The 24,887-nt window shown below is 39.9% G+C and overlaps 1 protein-coding gene across 2 annotated transcripts; it reads right to left on the bottom strand.

Moving 5' to 3' along the window:
- Positions 1-1,623: 1,623 nt before the first annotated feature.
- On the bottom strand, positions 1,624-23,451 carry bcar1 (BCAR1 scaffold protein, Cas family member). Of its 2 annotated transcripts, none has more exons than XM_088339683.1 (7): positions 23,052-23,451; positions 11,865-12,548; positions 10,238-10,387; positions 8,953-9,333; positions 6,585-7,424; positions 4,787-4,873; positions 1,624-2,956 (listed from the first exon to the last, which is right to left on the bottom strand). In XM_088339683.1, exons 1-7 carry the CDS (start codon positions 23,061-23,063, stop codon positions 2,429-2,431), a joined length of 2,682 nt encoding a protein of 893 aa, XP_088195809.1. In that variant the 5' UTR covers positions 23,064-23,451; the 3' UTR covers positions 1,624-2,428. The 2 variants fall into 2 exon arrangements, with proteins under 2 accessions (XP_088195809.1, XP_088195810.1); XM_088339684.1 differs by lacking the exon at positions 23,052-23,451 and adding an exon at positions 14,218-14,446.
- Between the last annotated feature and the right edge of the window lie 1,436 nt (positions 23,452-24,887).

The following is a 24,887-nucleotide window of genomic DNA, read 5'->3' as shown; positions in this document are numbered from 1 at the left end:
AATGCAGCTATTTCAAATTGGTTTTAAGGTTTGTATTTGATGCGAGTATACACAAGGATTTGTAACCAGATACCTACAGAGTATTGGTGTCAGTAATCTGGAGATTACTGAATAAATTACTGTTTTTAGTAACACGCCCAACACGCTTTTCCAACGCTTCATTTTGTTCTCTGCAATCCTTAACACGGTGATAATGCCACGAGGAGTGAAACGGCAATCATGCCTTGCTTACAGGGAATCAAACCCAAAACCTAATCCCTTTTGTCAAGGTCACCTTGAGTCGGTGTGGCATCAACGAGACTGACCATCTATCCCAGATACATCTACAATTTATTTACATCCATATTTGGCTTTCTTATTCATAAACAGTAATCCTTGTTTTTCTGCAGAGGTTCCAAGAAGGACCTGTGATAGCCAAAACCCACCTTTATTTATTTATTAAATACGCTGTAATACTGTAAGTACTAAGTACTGTACTTTTACAAATAACACGTCATACTGTATATTTGGTAAATACACTATTTACCTTTTACTGTATATTCAAACTGAACAACTCTACTGATGTTTTCTGTGCATTACAGCAATCCCCCGCTCTATCACGGTTTACATTTCGCGTTCTTTTAACTTTGCGTATTTTCATCGAGTATTGTGTTCTGCATTCTGATTGGCTAAATCGTCGCTATGCCCCTCTTTAACATATATGATTTAAGTTGCAGATACCTGTACATATATGAAACGGCTTGACGAACTTCATTAAGTTTGCGCAAATCTTTTTTTAATTTTGAAATTACCTTCAAGCCACGTCAACAAAACACTTTGGACAGACAAAAGCACCAAAATTCAAATGGGGATGCTTTCTATCGCCAACAAATCTGGACTTCTTGACGCGCTATAAGAGGAAAAAACATTTTCTGTGACCTCCACATGATGTACATTAGATCGGTTTAAAACGTTAAGAATTCATGTTTATTTATTTCTTTAATATGGCCTGTCCGGCAAAACTAGCAAAAATATAATGATAACAATATATTTTCACACAAATCGCAAGTGTTTAATTTAGGGGACAAACAGATTCATGCCTAAATCAGGTTCCCATTTAAAGCTGCTTTATCTGCACAAGTCGGTCAACCAATCAGTACTTTTAGTTGTTAAACAATTGCTTGAGTCAGTAAATAGGGTTTGTTCTTTGGTTTCAATGTATAATATATAGTATTTACTAGAATTTTAAAAAAGGGTATTTAACGCAACCCCTGCAAAAAAAAGATGGATTACTGTATATTTAAACCGAATCTCTTGACTTTGTATAACTATACTCATTGTTTCGATAGAAATATATATTTACATACGCTGTAAGAAGTTTTTGTGCGTCTGTGGACTGAGAGCATCAGGAAACAGAGTTGGATTTCAGTTTTGGTGCTCCGTCTATAGCAGTGGTCCCCAAACTATGGCCCGCCTTAACATTTGGTCCGGTCCCCCGAACAATAACAGAGTATTTAGATGCACGTGTTTTCTTCTTACCTCACTTAAAGTTTGAGTGCACCTTTTTTCCTAGTATCTCAAACCCGGGTCGCCTTGATGAGAGCGCTGATCACTTACCACTAGACTACCAGTGGCGTAGATAATATTGAGGCAGTGAGTTTCATCTCATTATCACACTCTCTTTTAGTCACAGTACCAGAGACGGATGTTAATTTTGTTGTCTGTTTCGCCCGTTACAAATTCTATTTGAATTTATGGTCAATGTAATCTATGAAAACGCAAAATAAAATCAACATTCATCTTTAGTACAGAGACTAAAAATAGCCTGAAGACGATATCAAACCTACTGCCTATTCGCGAGTCATCTATACCACAGGTGGTCCAGTGCTCTGACAACAAAACGTTATTTCTGTGAAGAACCCACAGAGTGTTATTTGGTTGTCTTATTTCATCAATCGTGTCATTTCTTGTCGGACCTTTGTTCTGTAAATAATCCATAAGAGTTATTCGATTGTGGCTTTCTGAAATACATTGAGGAATTCCTTTTTCCATTAAAAACTGGAGAAGTTATTTGGCCATCTGTTAATGAAGTCATATATAGTGTGTTTCTTTGCTTCTATACCACTGCTAGGTTCTGTTTTTACTACATTTGGAAAGACTGTACATTGTTTAATCTATGGTTCGCTCTTTTGCTTAATCTCCAATCATGTTGCCGTGCTTTGACCTCCACACCCTTTGGAGCTGATCTGCTTTTGGTATCCTTGAAGTTGTAATAAAAATAGGGTGTTCGGGAGGGGCGATAGTGCGGGGGTTCGAATCCCTCATCTCAAGGCTTCCGCCCCTGTGTTCCTCGCGAGTAAAATCCATCGATGCCTTCTCTGCTTATTTTTGGAATGTATCTGCCATAACATTGACGCCCTCACAGGAAAAGGCATCAGGGACCTCTCGTCTATAGCGTCAACAGCTGCTCAAGAACCTTCTGGAATTGCTGCGTGCATCCGGCCAGCTCGCGCACTTTCTGGCTCATTTGTCCGACCGCCGCAGGTGACGGGTACTGCAACGCCGCCGCCTTTGTGCAAACCACAATGTCTTTGAGTTTTTCGCAAAGAACGTTGCCGCTGCGGGCGACCTTGGCCCGAATGTCGGGCGACTTGGCCTGCCGGGACAACGTGTCGCCGATGAAGACCAACTTGTGGGCGCTCAGGATGACCAGTTTGCTGTGAGCCACGAAGACTTTGGGCAGCTGGTTGGAGTCCACGGACGCAAAAAAGGCCCGGGTGGCTTCCTCGACGGTGCTGAAGTTCTGCTCGGCCTGTTCCAGGTAGAAGAGGACGAGTTGGTGGTCGGCCTGGCACAGCTTGGAGCTGCTTTGGGCCGACGCCGGGCCGTGAGCGTGCAATGGCGACGGGGTCCAACCGCTCATGTCGTTTTTGATCGGTCGGCTCACTTCCTGTTCCAGTAGTTCAAACTGTTTGATCTGTCAAAATAAAAAGGGTGGGTGACGCCATGAATTCTGCCCTCTTCACAACTTTCATGATCGCATGCCTGTTAACCCATTAAGAATCCTATAAAATTTTCCTAAATCTCAATCCAAGACGTCTCATCTCATTAGCTACACCGCTTATCCTCAGTAGGGTCGCGGGGGTGCTGGAGCCCATCCCAGCAATCATCGGGCAGTGGGACACCCTGAACTGGTTGCCAGCCAATCGCAGGGCACACGGGGACAGACAACTTACTCGCTCATTCACACCTAGGGACAATTTGGACCGGCCAATGAAATGCATGTTTTTGGAATATGGGAGGAAACCGGAGTGCCTGGAGGAAACCCACGCAAGCACGGGGAGAACATACAACCTCCGCACAGGAAGTCTGGAGCTGGATTTGAACCCACGCAGGAGGTTCCCAAGACATGAACCCAACCGCACATGCGCTAACCACTGCGCCGCAGTGCTGCCCTCAATCCAAGATGTACCCAGAGTAAATTGAACGCTGCTCTTGAAACATTTGGAGAATATGCACGGTTCTGGTCTCTTTTTAAAGGTAACCCTGTGATGTTTTGTCCCAAACGCAAATAATTGCTAAAAATGCAAATAACATTGAGTAATCTGAGATGGAACACACAGAAATTAGTTTTTACCCCCGCCTGAATTTATTTGCAGTTAAATGCCTGCAGTGAAGCATGGGCATCTTAGCCGAAAAACAGGTAAGACATTAGCTTGAAGCCTTGCCGGGTGCCTTGTAAAATTTGATCATAATCTGAAATATGAAACTTTTTGTATTCCAATGACGTAGATGATATTGAGCCATGGAGTTTCATCTCATTATCACACTCTCTTTAGTCACAGCACCAGAGACGGATGTTAATTTAATTGTTTGTTTCGACCGTTACAAATTCAATTTGAATTTATGGTCAATGTAATATAGAAAAAACACAGAATGAAATTAACATTCAACTTTGGTACTGAGACTAAAAATACGACTAGGGGAGGAAAAGGGATATAAGCCTCTAATTCAATAAAATTCAATCAAAGTAGTTCTCCAAAATACCCACAAGGTGGCAGCAACTTCCCACAATGGACTATCAGGCATTTGTATCTCAGGCATCCTTGTGTGGCAACCGTCAAATCACAGGCAAGAAAGGACACATACAAAGTCGGAGCAAAGCAGAGAAAGTGTTGGCTTTTAGCCAATTTTTTACCAATCAATTTGTGGGGGGGGGGGGGGGGGGGGGGAAGGTGCATTAGATCATGTCTAGAAAATCCCGGAGTGAAAAACCCTTCAAAAATGTTGATAGAGGAGAAGAGTGGAGACTTGGATGAAAAAAAACAAGTTTGAGTGGGGCAGATTGAGCTAAATAAATCTTGATCTTGATCTTAAAAAGTTCCAGGCGGAAGGTATGATACTTGGTCAATAAAGACAGTGTGTGCCATTTAGTGCCTCCCAGTGGTATTTGAATAATAAGGAAAAATACAGGAGCTATCATAAAATGGAGCATTAAAAATACTCGTGGGTCGAGAAACGAGCCTTTATTCTACATAATATGAGCCTCAGCTAAATGGAGCTGACATAATCTTCTTGCCTCTTGCTGCTTCGGGTACCCAAAAACTTCAAAAAGGCTGGGCTAAAAAACAAAATAAAAATGGTGGTAAAATAACACACTGCCCCTTTAAAGACCAAAACCACTCTGGAATTTGACAGGATATCCTTTTAGTTGAACTTTTGAGAAGCTGCCAATGGCTATCCTGTTCCACGATCTGTTTTACTGCTTTGTATAAAAATCCTTGAGCATTTGTGCAACATGACTTACCTGATGCTGCTCTAATTTGGACTTGTTCTTGATGATGTTGCTTTTCTCCATCAGTTGTCTTTGGCTTTTCTCAAACTCTTCTTTACCCTGGAAAACAAGGCCCATTTTCTCATATTTTTGGTCAAACAGGTGAATTTAATGCTTTATTTAGGTGCTAGGCAACCGCAAGGGCGGGGATCAGAAACAAGCCCTGGGTTTTGACTATTCTGCACCATTTACACCGTTGTCACCTGCAGCCAATCATGTTGCTGTTCATTGATAACCGCACCCTTTACAGTGGAGGCACTTTTTGTAACTTGGGTGATTTATAAAAAATAAAGGACTTTTAGAACTAGTTGGAATTTCTTATCTAAAGATTGGGCTCTACCCTGTTCTCTTTGCAAGTTTAAAATCCATTGATATCTTCTATCCATATTTTGAGTGTCTACTTAAATTTAAACCTATCACATTCGGAATGTATTTTGAATAATGTGAACAACTTCAATTAATGGTGTAAATTTATGATCACTGTATGTCAGGGGTGTCAAACTTAATTGCACATAGGGCCACAACAGGATAAATATTTATTGGATACACTAAAACTTTATCTTTAACATAATTCTTAATTTAAAACTGTCGGAGATATTATTCCAGAATAAACAAACTTAAGCATGAAATAACTTTAATAATGTTGCTTTCCATAAAAATATCTCCTGTCAAAACTGCAAATTCAAAATGTGAAAACAACAGAAATATGAATAAATTTGTGCTTTTCACTTTGGGAATTTGCTTTGGTGAAAAACATCCTCATATTCTTCTTTAACTCTTCAACTTCCTGTTCCTTCTGCTCTGCATTCAGGTTTTTCAGCTTACTCTGATGTTTTGTCTCATAGTGCCGTTTTACATGAAAAACCTTAATTACGGCCACATTAGCTCCACAGAGAAGACTCCCGTGTTTACCAGCAACGTCAGTTGTATATTCAGTCTCTCCCTGGTCAACTTTTTGCCTGGCCGTTGTGAGGGTTTAGGATCCACGTGATCCACAGCAACAGAAACGTCACCCTGCTTTTTTCCGTTTAGCCTTCCGTTACATTGTTATACATAGATGCTTGTCGCTGGGTGTTACGTCTCCGCTTCCCAACACTAAAGACTCGCTATTAATGCACTCGTCGGTCTTGTTTTTCTACTGGCCGACATGTGGTTTGTCAGTAAATAGTTCTAAAAATGGCCGCGCTTGTCAGGCTACTGCTAACTCGCTTGATGCGGGAACATTTTCCAGAAGTCTTGTGGGGCAGCAAAAGCACTGCATAGTGTGATCTGTAGTTTGAGAGTTATCAGCCTTTCGTAGAGCCGGGTCATTAAAGTAGATGTGTGCAAAATTATTTCACGGCGGCGTAGTGGTAAGCGCGTGTGCGACACAGTCCTGAGGTCATGAGATCGAACCTCCTGTGTGGAGTTTGCATGTTTTCCCCATGCTTCCAATAACATGCATGTCAGGTTAATCGGCCAATCCAAATTGTCCTAGATGTGAATGAGCGAGTGAGTTGTCAGTCTCCCTGTGTGCCCTGCGACTGGCTGGCAACTAGTTCAGGTGTCCCCTGCCCACTGCCCGAAGACAGCTGGGATGGGCTCCAGCACCCCCGCGACCCCACTGAGGATAAGCGGTGCAGATAATGGATGGATGGATGATTTCACAGGCCGGATATAATTGTAAGCGAGCCGTGAGTATGACACTTATGCTAGATTTTGATTAAAATGATGTGAATCTATGCACCGCCATCTACATTTCCACCTGTATACAATCCGACAATGTCTTTACCTGCAGATGCACATAGTCATAGTCCTCCATCCATCCTTCCTCGGTGGTCTCGTAAAGACTCTCGACACTTTCCTCTTCCTCCGCCGCGGCAAACTTTGGGGGTGAGGGCAAAGGTCGGGTCTGAATGTTTATCCTTTCGGGTCCCGTCGAATGCGAACCCGTCACTCCCGGGATTGGAGGAAGCGGTAACTGTTGCTGGTGGCTGCGCTTGAAGAGCAAAGAGGCGTTGCCGTGCAGAAAGGAAGCCAGCTGTTTGGTGTCATCTGGGATTCCGCGCACGGTCATGACCAGTTGATCTAAGACATCTCCGCCTGCTTGCGCTTTGGCCAGTTCTGTATGCGACCAAGAGATGGCATCTAAACTCTGAGTCTCTGACATTAAACTCTGAAAGACCTCCTCCAGTTTTCCCACCTGACGGCCCAGTTTGGCCTGGAGGGAGCGGTCGCTGGCCTGCCCGGCGTTTGTTACGGCGCCCCGGGAAAATTCCAGGAAATCCCGGAGGGCGAAACACACCCGGTCGGCAGCCTGGTGAATGGCTGGAAGATTCCCGTCCAGGTTATCTGGGCTCCGCCAGTTGCTTGTGATGAAAGACATCATTATGGAGACACTTAACTCGACAGCTTGCTGAAGGCGAGAAAGGCGCTCCATGGCCGGGTCCAGTTCTAAGAGGAGGGGCTTTCCCATAAAAATGCCTGGGGCGGGGGTTGCTGAGGAAGGCTCATTATCCGCGTCGGGGGGTGCATCAGAGTTGTTGCTCAGCGTGCTCCCCGTGCTTGAGGCTGAGAGTCGCTTAAACGGCTGCTGGAGATCCTCGCGGTGAAACTGGGCATCGCGGACCACCTGGAAGAAACGCATGGCCAGGTTTCAGTGTCTTACCATCATGGGCCAATTAGGGCTTACAAAGCCTTATCTGCTTGCCTAAAAAAATCTGAATCATGTTTTATCCCCTTCTGACCAGAAGATGACAATGGGACTTTGTCATCTCTTTTTGAAAGGAATAAATAAAAAAGGAACAAATACAATTGGCAAAGCAATCTAGCAGTTGAATACGACCACAGGTTACGAACAGCATTATCTCAAACATTTGCATTGACGATGTATACCGCTCATGATAGCTTGCGTCGAGTGCGTTTCAGAAGTCAAACAAAGCACTTCACCGATTCGTTATAACTGCCTATTACTACTTATCCATATTTTTCACTATTCTCACCACACTGCTTCAGTACACCTACTTGCTACATAGTAAACTCTCATTCGCCAGAAAAAAGAAGCAACGCTAGCCACTTCTGCCATTTAAAGGTGATTTATCTCTCTGATATAATTCCCAGGGGCCTGATACCTTCTGATGATGGACCGAAAACTTGCAATAATCTGTGGTCTCTGCCTTGTAATAAAGGGCTACACAAAAAAACATGACTTGACATGACTATTAATAGTTTTTCAAAATAAAACAAAAACTCACTTTTTAGTTTAGCACTCACAGACAATGCTTCTGAGAACACTTTGAATGAGTTAATTATATTGTGTCCATGAATACTTATTAAATTATTTCAAATTGCCAGCTTCCTTTCATCCCCTGGTTGCACTTCATCTAAATTAAGGTTTTATATTTCAGCATTTAACCAATCACATTACTCGTTGCCAAGGTCAGAAATCTACAGTTCTGCAGGTCGTGTGGCATAAAATACTGTGTCGATAAAGCCATTTCTTTAGCCAGATTTCGAGTTGGCAGAAGAAGGGCCTTCATGCTGGTCAAGTGGAACATCAGCAGTTTCACAAACTATTATTTGCAAGGGGGCGGTAAAGAAAGTAACACAAAAGGAAAAATTGGGAAAAATATCCCAATGACCACTGCTTCTGTCGAACAGACATTTTACGCTCTAAATCGAATAAAAATTCATTTCTGAAGTATGACAGGAAAGGCGCGACATTCTGCATTAGCTTCAATGGCAATAGAATAGAACTGCTTGATGGAACTGAAGCTCACGGATAAGCTGTATAACAAAATTCTTATTGAGGAAATAGAGAAGGAAGGATTTTGTGCACAACTAAAAATGATTTTTGGGTGAGCAAAATGTGGCTATATTCCTAAATAACAGTGCAATTTTGTGAGGTTATTATTGATGCTTTTTCATGTGTCGCAGCTGTAGCGGCAGTCTTGTTATTTACATATTCTTTCTTTTTAAACTATTCTATATAATTTCCTTGTATTATACACTAGAATATCTTTATTACTCTATTCTTTTACATCTATTATATTATCATTATTGAGAGTTCGCGTGTCAAATGATTTCTTGTATATATCATGTTTATGGTTTATACTGGCTGAATACAGATACATTAAACAATGTAATGCAACTATTCGTACCTGCGGTGGGACATCGTAGATATTTGCGAATTCCTTCTCTGCCCGCGCCTCGTGCTCTCTTGGGATGTCATAAACATCCAAACTAGGCTGACCTGTGTGATGCACACGTGATGGAAAGTTGTAGATTTCCTGGGCCGGTTGGCTAACTTTATCTCTTCCTCCAAGTTTTTGGGTCAATGCAGGGGGTGGCACATCGTACACATCTTCAGGCATCATATTTGCTTTGTGGTCTTCGTTTGCGCTACTGAACATGGATTGGCCAGGACCGGCGAAGGTTTGGCCTTTCTTTTGGGTCAAATGAGACGGCACGTCGTAGGTCTCTTCTTTGATCAGGTGACTGGCAGATACGTCTTTACTGACTGTGGGTGGAATATCATAGATCTAGGGAAAAAAAAACACGATATCAAAGTCAACTGGACAATAGTACAGAAAATGGTTTGGATCATAACAAAAAAAATAAAATATTTGAAAAATAAGGCAGCAGAAACCAGAAAAGAATGGAGTAAGAGATCCAGGGAGAATGGGGTAAGGCAGGGGTGTCAACGTCAAACTAAAAGACGGGCAAAATAAAGAATCAAACTAAAAGCTGAGGGCCGGACAGATGGAATATTGACCCTTTTAAAATGATGCATATAGTCTAGTCAACTTAATTAAACCTACTGAAAAGCTAACAAATATATTCCAATATTCAAAAATAAATAATGGAATATTTTCTTTTGGCTCTGTAAGTAATCTTGCATTTTCAACAGGCACAAAAGTAAATTTTCCATATATATACAAATCCACACCCAGTTCACGTTCAGGCATCCCTCCACCACTTGGGTTGTTGAACATTGGATGGTATTATTCAGGCACCATTAGTAGCCTCATTTGGCAAAAGTGGACGAAAATCACAAAGAAGAATGCAATTTTTAGTCACTGAACTGAATAAAAAAACAAATACTCAACGTTTCTGGGTGTATGATAAAATATTGAATCAATATATTCTTAAGGGATGAAGGAAAACTTCCTGGGAGCCGGATGTGGCCAGTGGTGTAAGAAGTCAGGAATGGAGAAGACAATAGATTAAGAAGTCGAGAATCAAGAAGGACATGTAGTAGTTATGAGTAAATAAATGGTGATGATAGGATGAATGAGTCAAAGAAGAAAGGAATAGGGTATAGCTGCAATAATTTAGGAGTGTAATAAACCTTCATAGAGAGCAAAAAGAAAATTAAGGGTTCACATCCGGCAGCCTCAAACTGTACTTCAGTTTAAGTTACACATAATCTAACCATAAACTGACCTGTGCGTTGTACTTGTCACGGATAGGAGGCACATCATATACATCCTGTTGAGCTTGAAATGGATGCCTTGGTGGAAGATCATACTTATCATGGTCGGGTTTCACTGTGTCATAGACATACACTGAGCTTGCTTGCGTAGCAGAAATGCCCTAAAAATAAATAAGATAGAGGAATGTTCACAGGTTCGAATGCATCAAAATTCGCTGCAATCATATATTTCTTTAGACTGATATTATGTAATGCCTTGAACACTTGAATATATTCAATTGCATGCGCTCAGCGATAAAGTGTTAGCAAAAAATGCCTGACACGCAGTTCTTAATTAAATTTCAGCTCTGGCCTGAAGCAATCAAACATACTCTGAGCATTTAGGCCTTGAGTTGTCGCAGCAACTCAACACACAAGTACGGTATTTTCCGCACTACAAAGGCACACCCCCCCAAAAAATGTCTTTTTTCATAGATTTTTCATACATTGAGCGCACCATGCGTTCGGGTACATATTAGTGAATCAATGCAATGGCTATATAGGTGCGGTTCACCAAAATCGTATTGTATGCAATTTCAATCAAATCCAATTACTGGTGGCAAGACCACTATCACATTGCTGCTACACCACCAGTGGTACAGATGACATATGAAATTGCAATAAAGCTTAACCCATTATCACACTATTTTTTTACTCGTGGTGACACATCACTGATTTCCACTTTGCATTCTGATATGTTAAAGTCTCTCCACGTCTTCACCTTTAAGTCAATAACCTCTCGGTTTGATATGCATCCGTACGTAAAGGAGCTTGTATCGCATTTTGCTGAAAAACATGGTTTTCTCCGATCTCTAATATTCGTTGGTGAGGAAGTGGAGGGTCTGTTTATCAGAATGCACTCAGCAAAACATTGTGATAATAAGATTATGACTATTGCTTTGCCGCAAGTCATTTGTACCACTGGTGGTATTACTTGTTAATATAAGAATGCTCACTGCCATTTTTGGGGTTTTATTCCCGTTGCAGCTTAGGTTGGTGTGGTTTATGGATTTGATCAATCGTTGCACAATCATTGCTTAATATTACGTATAAAACCATGTATTTTACCGAATACATATAATTACTATATGCATGTCCTTTCTTATCTGCCTCATTCTGTGGTATATAAAGCCCACCGAGTAAATAAGGTGCACCTTCAAATTTCTGGCCAAATTAGTCTTTTTAGGTGAATCTTATAGTCTGGAAAATACCGTAAATTAGAATTGGTTGGGATCATTTTTTCATTCATTTTGTCTTTTTAGTTCTACAACTCTTCACTCAAACTAATACAAATGTGGCCATGTATGTTACTATTTGTCAATTTGTACATAGGGTTTTTACATGAAAAGAGAGGAGTTATATTTACTCTTCATTAACTTGATCTCAAAACATAGCACGAATGCGATCAGAGAGATGTGTTCAATAGATACATGCTTGCAAAGGACAGCTTATAAAATCAGCTTATATAAACTGTACAATATTAAATGTTTTCATTATTCTGCCTTTTTTAGGTCTCTGCTGTACTCTATTACATAGCCTCCTTTACTCAGCTTGATTGGTCTCCATATTTTGCAAGAAAAGATATATTCCCTTGCTTACCTTACCAGGTGTCTTGCTGTCCTCCCAGGTGCTCTTTTCCTGAGAGGAGGGCACATGGTACACATCCTTCCCAGTAATTGGCAAAACTGAAGAGGCTGCTTGGGGAATCCTCTGGCTTAGCCCCAGACCGAAAGAAGGTGGCACCTGGTAGACATCCTCCACAGATCGTTCAGACTGACCTGGTGCAAGCACTGGCGGTATAACGGTTGGTTCTGGCTTAACCTTACGAGGTAGTCCACTTGGGGTAGAGGGAACAGAGTAGAGAATATGCGAGCTTGGCTTGGGGCCATGTAAAGGTGGAATCATATAGATGGAATCCGATTTGGGCTGCGCTGGATTGGGTATTGAGTAAACAGAAGGCAAGGGTGTGTACTGAGAAGAAGGTGGAATTTGAGGAGAGCCACTCTGTGGGTTAAGTTGTCCGTGCTTCTGAGGAGTAGGACAGGAAGACTCTGGTTCTGTAGTGGAAGGGCTTCCATGGTCTTGCCGTTTGTCACACATGCCAACAAGAACCTTAAGACGGTTGCCAGGAACAATTCCTTGGCGACCGTGAAGGGAACAGAGCCACCACCCATCCAGTCCTTGTGTGTCACGTTCCAAGACCGTCAAGATGTCCCCCTTCCGGAATGACAGCTCATCTGGAGATTCTGCAGCATTGTCATACAATGCTTTTGCCAGCATATTCTTCAGTTGACATGAAAGAAAAAACAGAAAAATGTATAAGTTGTTGTTTTTACAATTTTCGGTTGAATTCAATTACTGCTTAAAAGATTTACAGACTGTACAGTACACCGACACATTCCTTTATTTTCCGTCAACTTTAGATAGCTAATAAATATATTTCTTCTAAGAAAGTGTTGAGGCTTGCAAGGCTAGGTGTGACGTTCTTTTTGACACAGAGGGGGACATTTTAATATTGATTTTCCTAAAAATATGTTTTCCGAGTATCGTGTAAATAAAATAAAATAATGCGCCACAAAACATGTTTAAATCAAACAAACATGAGAACTTTGTATTATTACACCTATTCATAAAGAAGAACCAGCTTTTAGTGGCATCTGTGCTACGTAATAGAACAATCATGAGCCATCCAATTTCCAAAAGAAAGATCACACAATGGTACATACACATCTTGAACAATTTACCATTTGTCCTTGCAATCGCCGAGGAAAGATGTAGGGATTCAAATATGCACATTTAACTTGGATGGATTTTGTCCACTTGAAATGTCAAATGAGTACAATGGCGGACTACACATTGTGACAATGATTTTCCTAGTAAGCTTGCTGTCCATTTTGAGTAACAATTATACTACTTCTTTAGCTGGTAGAAAAAATAGAAACCTCTGTTTTTATTTCTTACTTGCACAAAAAGGTTTACATCTGCCTCACAAAAGTGGTATAGTGATTGAATTTAGATGTACATGGCACCTAATTGCATTTGGTTGAAAGCGTATACCATATTATTCATAAGAAGGGTTCGTACACATTTTTCAAGGCCAAATTCAAGCACTTTAAGAATTTTCACAACCAAATTTCCAATTTCTCGAGTACCTTTTAAAATAAAAAAAAATTGGTGCGAATAATGTAGTTTGCAGATCTATAAATGTGTCTGCGATGCATATGCGATTTTTAATCTTGCGTTTGCATTTATCAAGACATAAGATTTTTACATATTCAGTAAGGGCAAATATTTTTGTTGATCTGAATAACATGTTTGGAAATATTTTTTAGACAAATCTCTCCCCATTGAGGTGTAGGGTAAAAAAGACGGTTATACGTAGCTTACATTTTCAGTTGCAGGAAGTTCTTCCCATTCAAACTTACCACTGGAAAACGCTACCTTAACTTTTAGCATGGCCCATAATAAATGTCCATATTTGTTACGTAATCCTTCCACTAATACACGTTTCATAGTGCCCTGATTAGGTGTAGCAAGCACCTGTCCTCTTGGGCATGACCTGTAGGATGCCGTACAAACAAATGCCAGCTGCCGTTAACCAGACTTGTTTTCATTTTCTTCATTTAATGCCTAGTCTATCAATTTAGACTGCAGATAAACATAGCAACATATTCAAGCACTTCACCCAATATTCAAACACCTTTCAAACTTTGAAAACACAAAGTTAAGATTCAAGCATTTTAAGCTCCAGTATCAACCCTGTATAAGAGTAGAGTCAATAAATGATTTGATTGAATCATCAGAGAGAATTATTTCAAGGTCTGTGCTCAGATATGATTTAGCAAATCCTGCCAAATCACTGTCAAAGGCTGCACAACGATAGACATGCACATCCACTTGAATACATGCCGAATGAGGAATACATTACCGAACACTACAAACCCATACTCACCAGAAAGTTCATTTTTTCCCTTGTTGCACGTCTGAGAGCCCTTGTAAAATATTAATTCCAACCCATGTACAAATCTGTCTTTCCCTCTCCAAACATCCACAAGAGATTCAAAGTCCTCCCTCCTTTCTTCAGTAGGTTTCTTCTCCTTTCTTGTACAATCTTGCCCTCAATTATCCAGCAGATCTCGACACATTCTGCTGCTCTGTGATCTCACACGACAAGAATGAGAGTGTTGTTTGTTGTGTCTTGCCCCTTTTGGTGCCCTCCCTCTCGCCTGAGGAAGAGTGGGAGGAGTGTAACCCAACACGTCACTTACGGTCGGGTCCTGAAATGTTCCCTATTCGATCTGACCAATGGCTGTAAACTGAGTCACTAAAAACAAATAAATTCCAGAGACCCGGTTCCTTTCTAACTCAATACTTTGTGGGTGTCATAACTAGGCTAAGTGAGTAACGGAATACATGTACCGTATTTTCCGCACTATAAGGCGCACCTAAAAGCCGCACCTAAAAGCCTTTATTTTTTTCAAAAGCTGACCATGCGCCTTATAATACAGTGTGCCTTATATATGGATCAATATTAAGTCGCTAAGTCTTGCAACTAAGGCAAGCAGCCGCCGACTAGATTTTCCCCCGAACACGAAGTCGTCCGCGGTGTATGCTGGGATTTATATACCGGCGTTTCATTGGCTAACCAATGTGTCAATCATCATTTGAATCGATCACTATAAGTTATTCGGAGGTAAAGGGGGCGGATCCTTTTTATCATTTACAGGCTCGCATAGGCTAAAGGGGCAAAACAAAGCCTGCAATTGGCCGAAAAAGATGTGTCAATCATCAGTTGAATCGATCACTATTGGCTAAAGTTATTCGGAGGTAAAGGGGCGGATCCTTTTTATCATTTACAGGGTTGCATAGGCTAAAGGGACAAAACAAAGCCTGCAATTGGCCGAAAAAGATGACTGTGGATAGCATGTTGAGTAGAACTACGCCATAGAGATAACAGTATTTTACAATTCTGTACTGTATTTGTAAATCTTTTACTCTCCTGGATTTACAACACTCACGGATATAAGAGGACCATGGTTGCACATTATTATTGAACACAACGACTTCGGTGAGCTACTCCGGCTATATATTTTCCCAGTATCTTGTTTCAGACTGATCTCGATGTGTTTCTATTTTTAAATTAAACTCAATTCCAAGTGTTTATTGTCATATTCACAGTAAAGTTGCGAGCGAAAAAGAAAATAGAAACTAAGGAATGGTAGGCATTTCTTGAATCCCAAGACTTTAACCTTCCGAATGATATTTGGAACGATGCATTTGAGTGACATCGTACGGACACCGCATCCGCACGTGTCTACGACACGTATTTGCTTCTTTGCAAGCTTTCGGAATGTTAAGGGGGTAATAAGTTTGACTGAACTACCTGACTGTTTTGTCAACGTTACCATTGTAGCGCCTTATAATCCGGTGCGCATTATGTATGGAAAATATAGGACCAAAAACTATTTTTTGGGGGTGCGCCCAAAAAATTGTAATTGTACAGAGTTACAGAAAAAATATGTAATCAAATTACAGGAATATGTGGTTAAAATAAGAATGACATTTTATCTCATTTCATCTCATTAGCCGTACCGCTTATCCTCATTAGGGTCGCGGGGTGACATTTTATTTTAAAGTATATTTATGTATACACAATACACCGATAGACGAATGGACAAATTGTGTCTATCATAATTTAGATCATTGACACTAGAGCAGGGGTTGGGAACCTTTGGCTTGCACGCCACATGTGGCACTTTCGATGAGTACATATGGCTCGGAGATAAAACTATACTCGGGCAAATCTTGTCTACAGTGTTCCAAATATGCAGTCGAGGCTAGTGCAAGCATAGCTGAGATAGCGCTATTAGTATGAATGGTTCGGTCCAGTATTTATAGAGTATACTCTCTATTATAGTTTACCGTCAAGGTGCCACACCAACACACCGTTTTGGCAGTATGTCGCTAAGAAATTCTTTATATTGAAGCTTATTAAACAATGTAAGTTAACTGTGGAGACTTTATGATTAAAAAACTGTAAACGGCCAGAAACACCAGCCAAGCTACAGAGCAATTTAATTCGGTGAGCAGCAAGGGTGGACGGAGCTAAGCAGACGGCGCACTTTTTTCTGCCTAGCGCCATCTGCACCTAGGCAAATACGTCAGTATCCTCATTTGTAGGATTTTGTGACATTTTAACATAAAAACGCTGCTCATTATTTATGAAAAATAATGAAGGTCACAATGTGCCTGAATGATTTAAGTAATTGCGGCAAGGAGACAAATTTAAAGATGTATATATTTTTGATATGGGACACAGGCTTTGGCATTATTCTTATTTCATAAATGCTATCAAATCATCATATGTCAATAAATAAAGTAAAATGCCTGAATTTTTTTTTCCGAGCCCTGCACTAGAGAGGCAGAGAAAGATGACGCGTTCAGGGACATTTAGTAAATTTGATTGATTTTTATATTTTTGTATTTTAAAGTTAATTGCATTTCTGAATCCACTAAACGATCTTAATGTGAACTAAAACGGAGCATATCTTGTCTCCCATGTGAAGGACAAAGTTTTATTTTTGCTTAATAAACTGTACTATGTGGTTAAAATTTGAGCACACTACAAGCCACAACTGACCTTGGTCTTATTATTTCTCAAGGTTACATTGTTCATTTATCTTAAACAAAGTATTATATTATGTGTATATTGTATTTTATTAGTTTACATAAAGTACATTACTGCAAGATTATGGTACACAGATTACATTACTGTTTACATTTTACAACAGGTAACTCTCACTGTATGGGATTACATTTTTAAACCCTGGTGATTACTCTCCGTTTCTGACTCAAACAACCTAAGGTTTTCATATGAGAAATAAATAGTATAGAATTGGTAATTATTTTGTAAATAAGGTAATGAAACATGGATAAACACACATTTGCCATCCCTTCCAATCTCAAAATAAAAAATGTTTATGCCATAACAGCAAAATGTCATTGAGCTTGTGACCTTGTAACCGCTCTGGTTACACTTTCAGGCTTAAAATCTTGAGAATATTTTCAAAACAATTTGTTATCCCATGACAGACATTTGTGTCTGCTTTTTCATGGCGAAATTCAAGCACTGTTTAAAAACGTTAAAAGACAATTTTTCAGTTTCTCAAGTACCATTCAAAGAAAAAAATCTGGTGTGAATCATGTATTTTTGCAGATACACACATACATGATCTGTAATTCATATATGCAAATTGTAACTATTTATCAAGACATATGATTTTTAGATGTTGAGTAAATCGCGAACATATTTCTGGATCCATACAATACGTGAGTCAATTTTAGACGAATCTCTCCCCACATTGGGTGTTTGGGAGAAATGATGCTCATATGTAGCTTACCTTTTCAGGTGCAGGAAATTCTTCCCATTGCAATTTACCAAAAGGAAACACTACCGTAGAAGATGGGGTGCGTTGAAAGTAGAATATTTTCTCTATTAAGTATGTGTTAACATTGCCCAAATGAGTTAAAAAACCCTCAATAATTTATTCTACCCCACCTATCGGCTTTTATCTTACTTTTGTTAGAGCCGTTTTGGACTCGCAACACTTTATAAAAAAAGGGAGGAGGGGGTGGAGAGTGATTTTGTGCGTGTGCTCGCAGTTTTCTGTTAGTGTAGCATGAAAATGGTGAAAGTAAGAAAAGGACTGTTTCAAATACAGTCCAAACACCAACCCAAACACCTAAAAAGGTGAAAAAAGAAAAGCTAATTTAAGAGAATGCAGGTAGTTGCACACGCCACACAAGCAGCTTGATAGAGGCTGCGATTATGATTTAATCTAGAATATGGCGTAAACAAGTAAAATATTTTTAAATTCTGGGCAACACCCTTTTTTTTGCATGGCCCATAATAAATGTGACAAATTGATATCAGTTGTGGTTTTAGGCACGAGACAGGTGGCATGACACATGTTGAGCAGCACGAGAACTTCCGTGAAAAAAATAAATAAAATAATAATTAATGCGCGCCGCAAAGCGGTTTTGTATTATCTATCCACAAATACCTTTGGCTCTTGTCAAGTGGGTGCCCCTTTGTTGCAGTTTTGACACCCCTGATTGCTGCAAAAGTCCGCAAAGGGACTCATAATAACACCAGGAAAAGCGTAGGGGAGGGACACAAGTGGGACAGTTCACCTCTGACTGGGTCTCTCAAAATGAACGGCCCGAGGGGTTGGGGAGGATTCACTAAATTACTATACATGAAATGATTAGTTGGTGGTTCCTATCTTTTAAATAAGACACATTATTCATAACTTTATAAATACAGGCCAACTGCTGCACATTTTTCTGAATGAAAAAAACGTGTGAAATCGATGATGAGGTCACACAGGTGAATTGGTTTAGCCTAGACCGCTTGTCGTAAGTGACAGTTGGAGGATGGGCATCTGTTTACATTCGAGACGAGTGGAAAATAAACAGAGATGGAGGGAAAACGTCCCAAGCCATCTGGAGCCCAATTTAGAAAAAGATGAGAAGAAGATGAGGAGAAACGAGCAAAGGATGAACGTATGCAACTAGTTTTCTTGATTTGATTACGGACAGCCGGTATCCATGTCATGAATGAAGGGTTATTGTAAGTTGAATGAATGAATGAAAACTTTATTCGAACATTTGAATAAAAACAGAACAAAAACAATAACTCAACAACAAAATATGACATAATATGTTCGAAAAGGGGTAGTCAGAAGCAAATGCTTATATTCCCTACCCCTTCATCTTCCCTATTAAACACACCAATTATATAACAACAATTGTAATACTATTAACAATAACAGTAATGGTATAACAACAGCAACAATAACACAAAGTTAATCATAGTTCTAGACGCTTTTCTTCATCTCTGTATTCCACCAGGAATGTTTTTTTGTATTTAAATTTGATTGATCTCGTCTTGCAAACCGTTCCATAGCTTGACTCCACACACAGACACACACATACTTCTCCTGGTGGTTCTCACCTTTGGGATCATGAATTCACTACAGCCCCTTAAGTTATAATTTCCTTCTTTCCGAATGAATAATTTATGGATGTTTTCTGGCACTATGTTTTTGATGACCTTAAATAGCAGTTGTGCAGTGAAAAATTTCACTAAATCATCTAATTTTAATAATTTGGACTGCAGAAATGAAATATTAGTATGATATAATTGCACGTTTTTGGAGGATAAAAAAGGGGCTGTAGTGAACTTTTGTCATTATTGCCCCAGACTTCTGCTCAATATGTTAAGTATGGCTGAACTAGAGAACAATATAATAAATACAATGCATTATAGTTTAAAATGAATTTGGCTTTATCAATGATTGAAATGCTTTTACAAACTTTAGTTTGTATGTGTCCGATGTATGTTTTCCAGCATAATTTATTGTCTATTATGACCCCTAAAAACTAAATTTTTGATACAGCTTTTGACGTAGACGTTCGTTGGCCCTTTAGCTGTTGTGTTCCTTCTTATACAATACTAACTCTGTTTTCACCGAGCAAACATGTTATATCGTTTCACCTTTAGATTGAGCTGTCCTAGAAAACTGTTACAAATTCAGTTATCATTTATCGCTATCATTTGAGTTAGCGTTGGGCCCTGTATTATTCAATGGACTGTTCATATAATCAGGTTTCATGACAAAGCTAACCTAACCCGTCAAAAGTTTGAGGCAGACAGTAAGGAACTAATTGTTCTACTGTGAATTAAGAGTCTTGAGTCTGATGACAAATAAGAGCATGTTGTCATGTAATACTCATGGAGGTTTGATTTTGTCTACATTTGAATATTGAAGCCTGTGTTTTTGATATTTTATATAGCTATTTCGGGGGCACTTTTCAAATATATTTTATAAACTCATTCATTACTATGTCAATATTTTATATTCATTTTTTTAAGCATTTCTTATAAATATTAGCCATTCTATGTATAAAGTGAATTTGTACTTATTCAAGCATTTGTTGATATTTGCCATTTTTATGTATATAGTGTATTAGTGTTTTTTTATTTTAAGCATTTTTGCAGTGGACAAATATATCTATCCCTTTTATTCATGTTAAATTTGTGTTTATGGCAACTTTGGGGTGGGGAAGGGTAGCTGGGTGGGGGTTCGGGGGTGGTTGGTTAAAAGGGGTAAAGCCCAGGGAGTAATTAAGTGCAGAACCGCCACTGATTGATATGTAATTCTTGCACTAATACACGTTTGGGTGTAGCATGCACCCATCCTCTTAGGCTCCGCCAGTAGGGGGCGATACCCTTCAAGGGACAATGCCATAGAAACTAAATCAGCTGCGGTTAATCACAAGTGAGGAAGAAATGCAATGGCAAAGCGAAGCCACCAGGGAGCTGTGTCGGTGTCATTTTTGAGCAGGCTTGTTATTATTATATACCAGAGCCATATCCCCCTAGTCACTAGGGCCTAGTGGGAGGTGGCTAGAGTCATTTCTGACTCTTTCTGGGAGATTGATAAAGAGGAGGCGATTCCCAGCCCCCTCGCTCGACCCAACCAATGTGTTGGGAGTCATTAGGTGACCAAACCCCCCAATTCCAACCCCTAATGCCAAGCAGTCCACCGAGACTTGTTGTAAATTGTGAATTTCCCTACGCAGATGAATTAAGTATCTATCTATCTATCTCTACCTAAAACATAGCAACGATTTCAAGCATTTTTAGGCACTGATACAATCATTTAAAACACAATATTAAAATTCAAGCACTTCAGGCACCTGTATGAACCTTGTGTGGGAGAAGGTGCGACGGAAAGAGTTGCCAGGGTCACCTAAAAGGCTCGACTATCAGAAAAATGATTGTGGTCTTCTTTGCAAAATAGCCCAAGCAAAGCCAGATAAATAGTGAGAGACAGAGAGTAAAAATGACAAAAAGAGAAACAGGGTGAGAGAAATGGGGGGAGATAAAAAGAGTGAGAAAGACAAAGAGAAACAGAGAAAAAGAGAGAAGAGAAAGAGAGAGACAGGGAGAAAACAGTCAAAAAGGTAGAGAAAGATAAGAATAAAAGAGTAAGAAAGATAACTCCGATTGTTTTGTGAGTGGATTGGCCGATATCCATGGCACATATTTAAAACTGCACGCATTTGAATCTTATATTTCGCCGCTTTGTTTTGAGGGCCGGTGTTATGCCGAGAACTGTATCCTTGCCGAGATTTGCATCCCCTAGCTACCATCACCACTTTTACCTCGTTTTATCTCACTTTTATATCACTTTTTGGGAATGTGATGGCGAACATATAATCGAAACCACCTCGTCTTGCATTTGTTGGGAATGTAATACAACTTAAACCATTCCTTCTTTGTTTTTGTTGTGAATGTAATCGAACGGTAATGCACACAGTATATTAATCACTTTTGAGCAGGTAACATGTTTATTTTGCCTTTTTCTACTCAAATCGCTCGTATTTAAACTGTTATGCACTCTACCATAAAGCTTATTTCAGCATAATAAGCTTTATGGTAGAGCATAACAGTTCTCAAAAGTGATTTATATACGGTGTGCATTGCCGTTCGATTGCATTTACAACAAATACAAAGAAGGAATGGTTTAAGTTGTATTACATTCCCAACCAGGGTTGGGTAGGGTTACTTTACCTTGATTACTTTCAATTACTTTTGGATTACTCCGATACCAAATATGCTAATAAAAGACAAAAGAAACTAAATATGAATAAAATGATGACTCACAACACGTGGTAAGCTTTCCTTTCTGGCTTTGGTCTCTTTGATCTCCGACAAAACTAACATAAAATGCGACAGAAACAAAATGAAAATAAATCCAAACAGCTTGTCAACATCATTTTTGCCGTTCCATGTATTCCGTTACTCCCCAAGCCTGCACAAAATGTAGTCATTTTATTCATATTTAGTTTCTTTTGTCTTTTATTAGCATATTTGGTATTGGAGTAATACAAAAGTAATTGAAAGTAATCAAGTGAAAGTAAACCTACCCAACCCTGTCCCCAACAAATGCAAGACGAAGTGGTTTTGGTTATATGTTCACCATTACATTCCCGAAAAGCGATATAAAAGATGGATAAAAGGAGGTAAAAGTGCTTATAGTAGCTAGGGGATGCAAATCTCGGCAGGGATGCATTTCTCAGCATTGCACCGGTCTTAATCTGTGGGCGGGTCTGATACGGCCTGTGGGCCGCATGTTTGACACCCCTTGCTTATATAAACCTTTTCATTTTTTCCAGCTCCAAACTTGGTTGTTCTTGGTCCAATAAATCTCACACAACATTTTGGTTTGCCAAGCCCTGGAGAAAATTCCTAAAATGTGTCAGTGTGAATACACTTATGCTTGTGATTGCAGGGCTTTTTGTAGTGATTACTACAGTTCATTTTGAACCAAATGCATATATTATCACACTACATTTGTGAAATCGGGTGAGAGATTCTAAAGCCAGCAGTTATGGCACAGACACTGGATAAATACAGGAAATCCGACACAAGATATGCTACAAAAAATGCTGCAAGAACGTCTGGCGCGCTTACTCTTCATGCCCAGGGTGTTGCAAACCTAAGGCGTTGTTGGAGAATTCAACAGCCATTGTCGATTCATTCAAATAATACATAAAATGCAGTGTATTTACTACTCCGTGGTAGTAGTGGTCAGACATATGTCCATTCTTTTCACTGGAACGTTGTACAACACAACAGGAACATTTAACAAATACGACATAATGATACGGTCGACTGAAGGTACATGTAGAGAAATGTAAGGATGCCATACTTACAGGTAGAGACATTTTGTTCACGTTTTCAATTCCTGGCTGCCAACAAACGATGGTTCCTTTAAACCCTTTTCGCCAACAGCTATTCCTTCAAGCCTTTTGTAGCGGAAAAAGGTGTTTCCACGGATCTCGGAGGGTTCATCCCTCTTCCCCTCGACATGGTTTACTAAAGATAAGAGCTTGAGTTAGCCTAATTAAAGCTACGATGAAAGCTTAACGTGACGATAGCGTTTTTAATACATATTACTACAAATCCATAATTTCGCCATATTCAACCCCCGCAAGCACGCCAGTAGAAGTGGAAACGTTTTCATTTAGAAATAATGGAAAAAAAAAATCCGTGTTAAATTTAGGTCCAAGGAATATACTGGAAAAAATGGGAAGCGACTGCTTGTCGAGTGGAAAACACTCAAATCTGAAAATGTTACCCAGCACTTCAAATGGGCCGCCCCATGACGACCCTATTGGTCTTTTTTTAATCCCTTTAAAAACTTCGTGTACCGTCTGTTAAGACAAAACCACCAAATCACGGTTCTTTTGATTTTATTTATATATATTTTTATGGTAATTTTGTGTGAAATGCTGTTTTTTTTAAAGTGGTTCAAGAAGTTGTAAACATCCGTAAGAATGGAACGCTTTTCCTGTCTTAAGATCCGAGACAATGAAGTTATTGAAACCAATCTCAAATTTCTGTAACGTGTTTTAACATAAAAATAATTAGCCCAATACAAACAACCCGACATAGATATTTGGTTAGGCATTTGTGGTAAAATTAGGATAAGTGTTGTTAGGAAAAAAACTATATTACAAATGTAGAGTTGATCAAATTGTTCGAATTGGTTATCTGACTCCATTAACCAAACACAAACTTCATTCTCCGAACAATGCATGCCCTTTTATTAATGGGAAAATGAACAAAGATAGCCGGCATTTTCACACAGGGGCAGATTTATTTTCTTAAAGTATTTGACTAAGTGAATTCCATCAAATTAGCCGAAATATTGTCGCTCGAGCCTCCTTTTTCGATTGTCCCTCTCATTCTCGATCTAATCTCCCCATCTCTCTTCCGTCTACCGTCTTTCCACAAGTCGGGCCGCCGTCCACCCCCCATGGAACTCCCCACGTGGCCCCCACCTCGTCTGTCCGGTGCGTCACGAAGGCCCCCCGCCATGGGGCGGGTCAGGTGCCAGCTTCACCACCTCTTCGCCGAAAGGCGCCGCCACGTCTAAAAAAACTCACAACAAGAAAGCTTATCAGCCAAACAATGTCTCCTTTCCTGCATCACAGGCTCCTCCGGCGTCAGCCCTTGTCCCCGTTATCAAAATTCCCCAGCCGAAACACTCCACACTCGGAACGGCGCGACCTGTCATCGAACTTCAGCCTCCTCTGTGAAAAATCTTCATTGCATTCAATAACTGTAATTTGTGTATAAAATCCCTTATAGTCAAATAAATAAAATATAAAATCCTTCAGTGTTCTCTGCTGTAGAAATACATTTTGACAATGGGCATGCAAAGGTATTATTTAAGATAGTAGAAAATGGCGACCTGCAAAGTTTTGTGGAATTGAAAAACAAATCTGTTGTACAGGGGAGCTACTATTTTCCTTACCTTCTAGTCGAGGGGTGTCAAACAGGTGGCCCACGGGCCAGATCAAGCCTGCTAAGGGATTGAATCCGGCCCGCGAGACAACGCTGAGGGAAGCGCAAGAGAAAAACAAGCTGCAGGTTGAAATATGTCCACTTGATGTTGCCAGAGCCAGTTGCCTCTCATTAACGCTGTACTTGTATTTCTTTCTCTCTCACCCTCTCTGTCTCTCTTTGTCTCTTGCTTTCCCCTT

Source organism: Urocampus carinirostris, chromosome 7 (assembly GCF_059441175.1).
Source record: "Urocampus carinirostris isolate Australia breed hairy pipefish chromosome 7, RoL_Ucar_1.0, whole genome shotgun sequence".
Lineage (NCBI taxonomy): Eukaryota > Metazoa > Chordata > Actinopteri > Syngnathiformes > Syngnathidae > Urocampus > Urocampus carinirostris.
This window is presented reverse-complemented; position numbering and strand designations above follow the sequence as displayed.

What these genes read in the sequence shown, in the direction of transcription:
- bcar1 (XM_088339683.1), bottom strand. An exon ending in ACAGCAAGACACCTGGTAAG is followed by an intron (nt 10,388 to 11,864) that starts GTAAGCAAGGGA and finishes ATTTATTTTTAG; the next exon opens with GGCATTTCTGCTACGCAAGC. An exon ending in CCAAATTAGAGCAGCATCAG is followed by an intron (nt 2,957 to 4,786) that starts GTAAGTCATGTT and finishes TTATTTTGACAG; the next exon opens with ATCAAACAGTTTGAACTACT.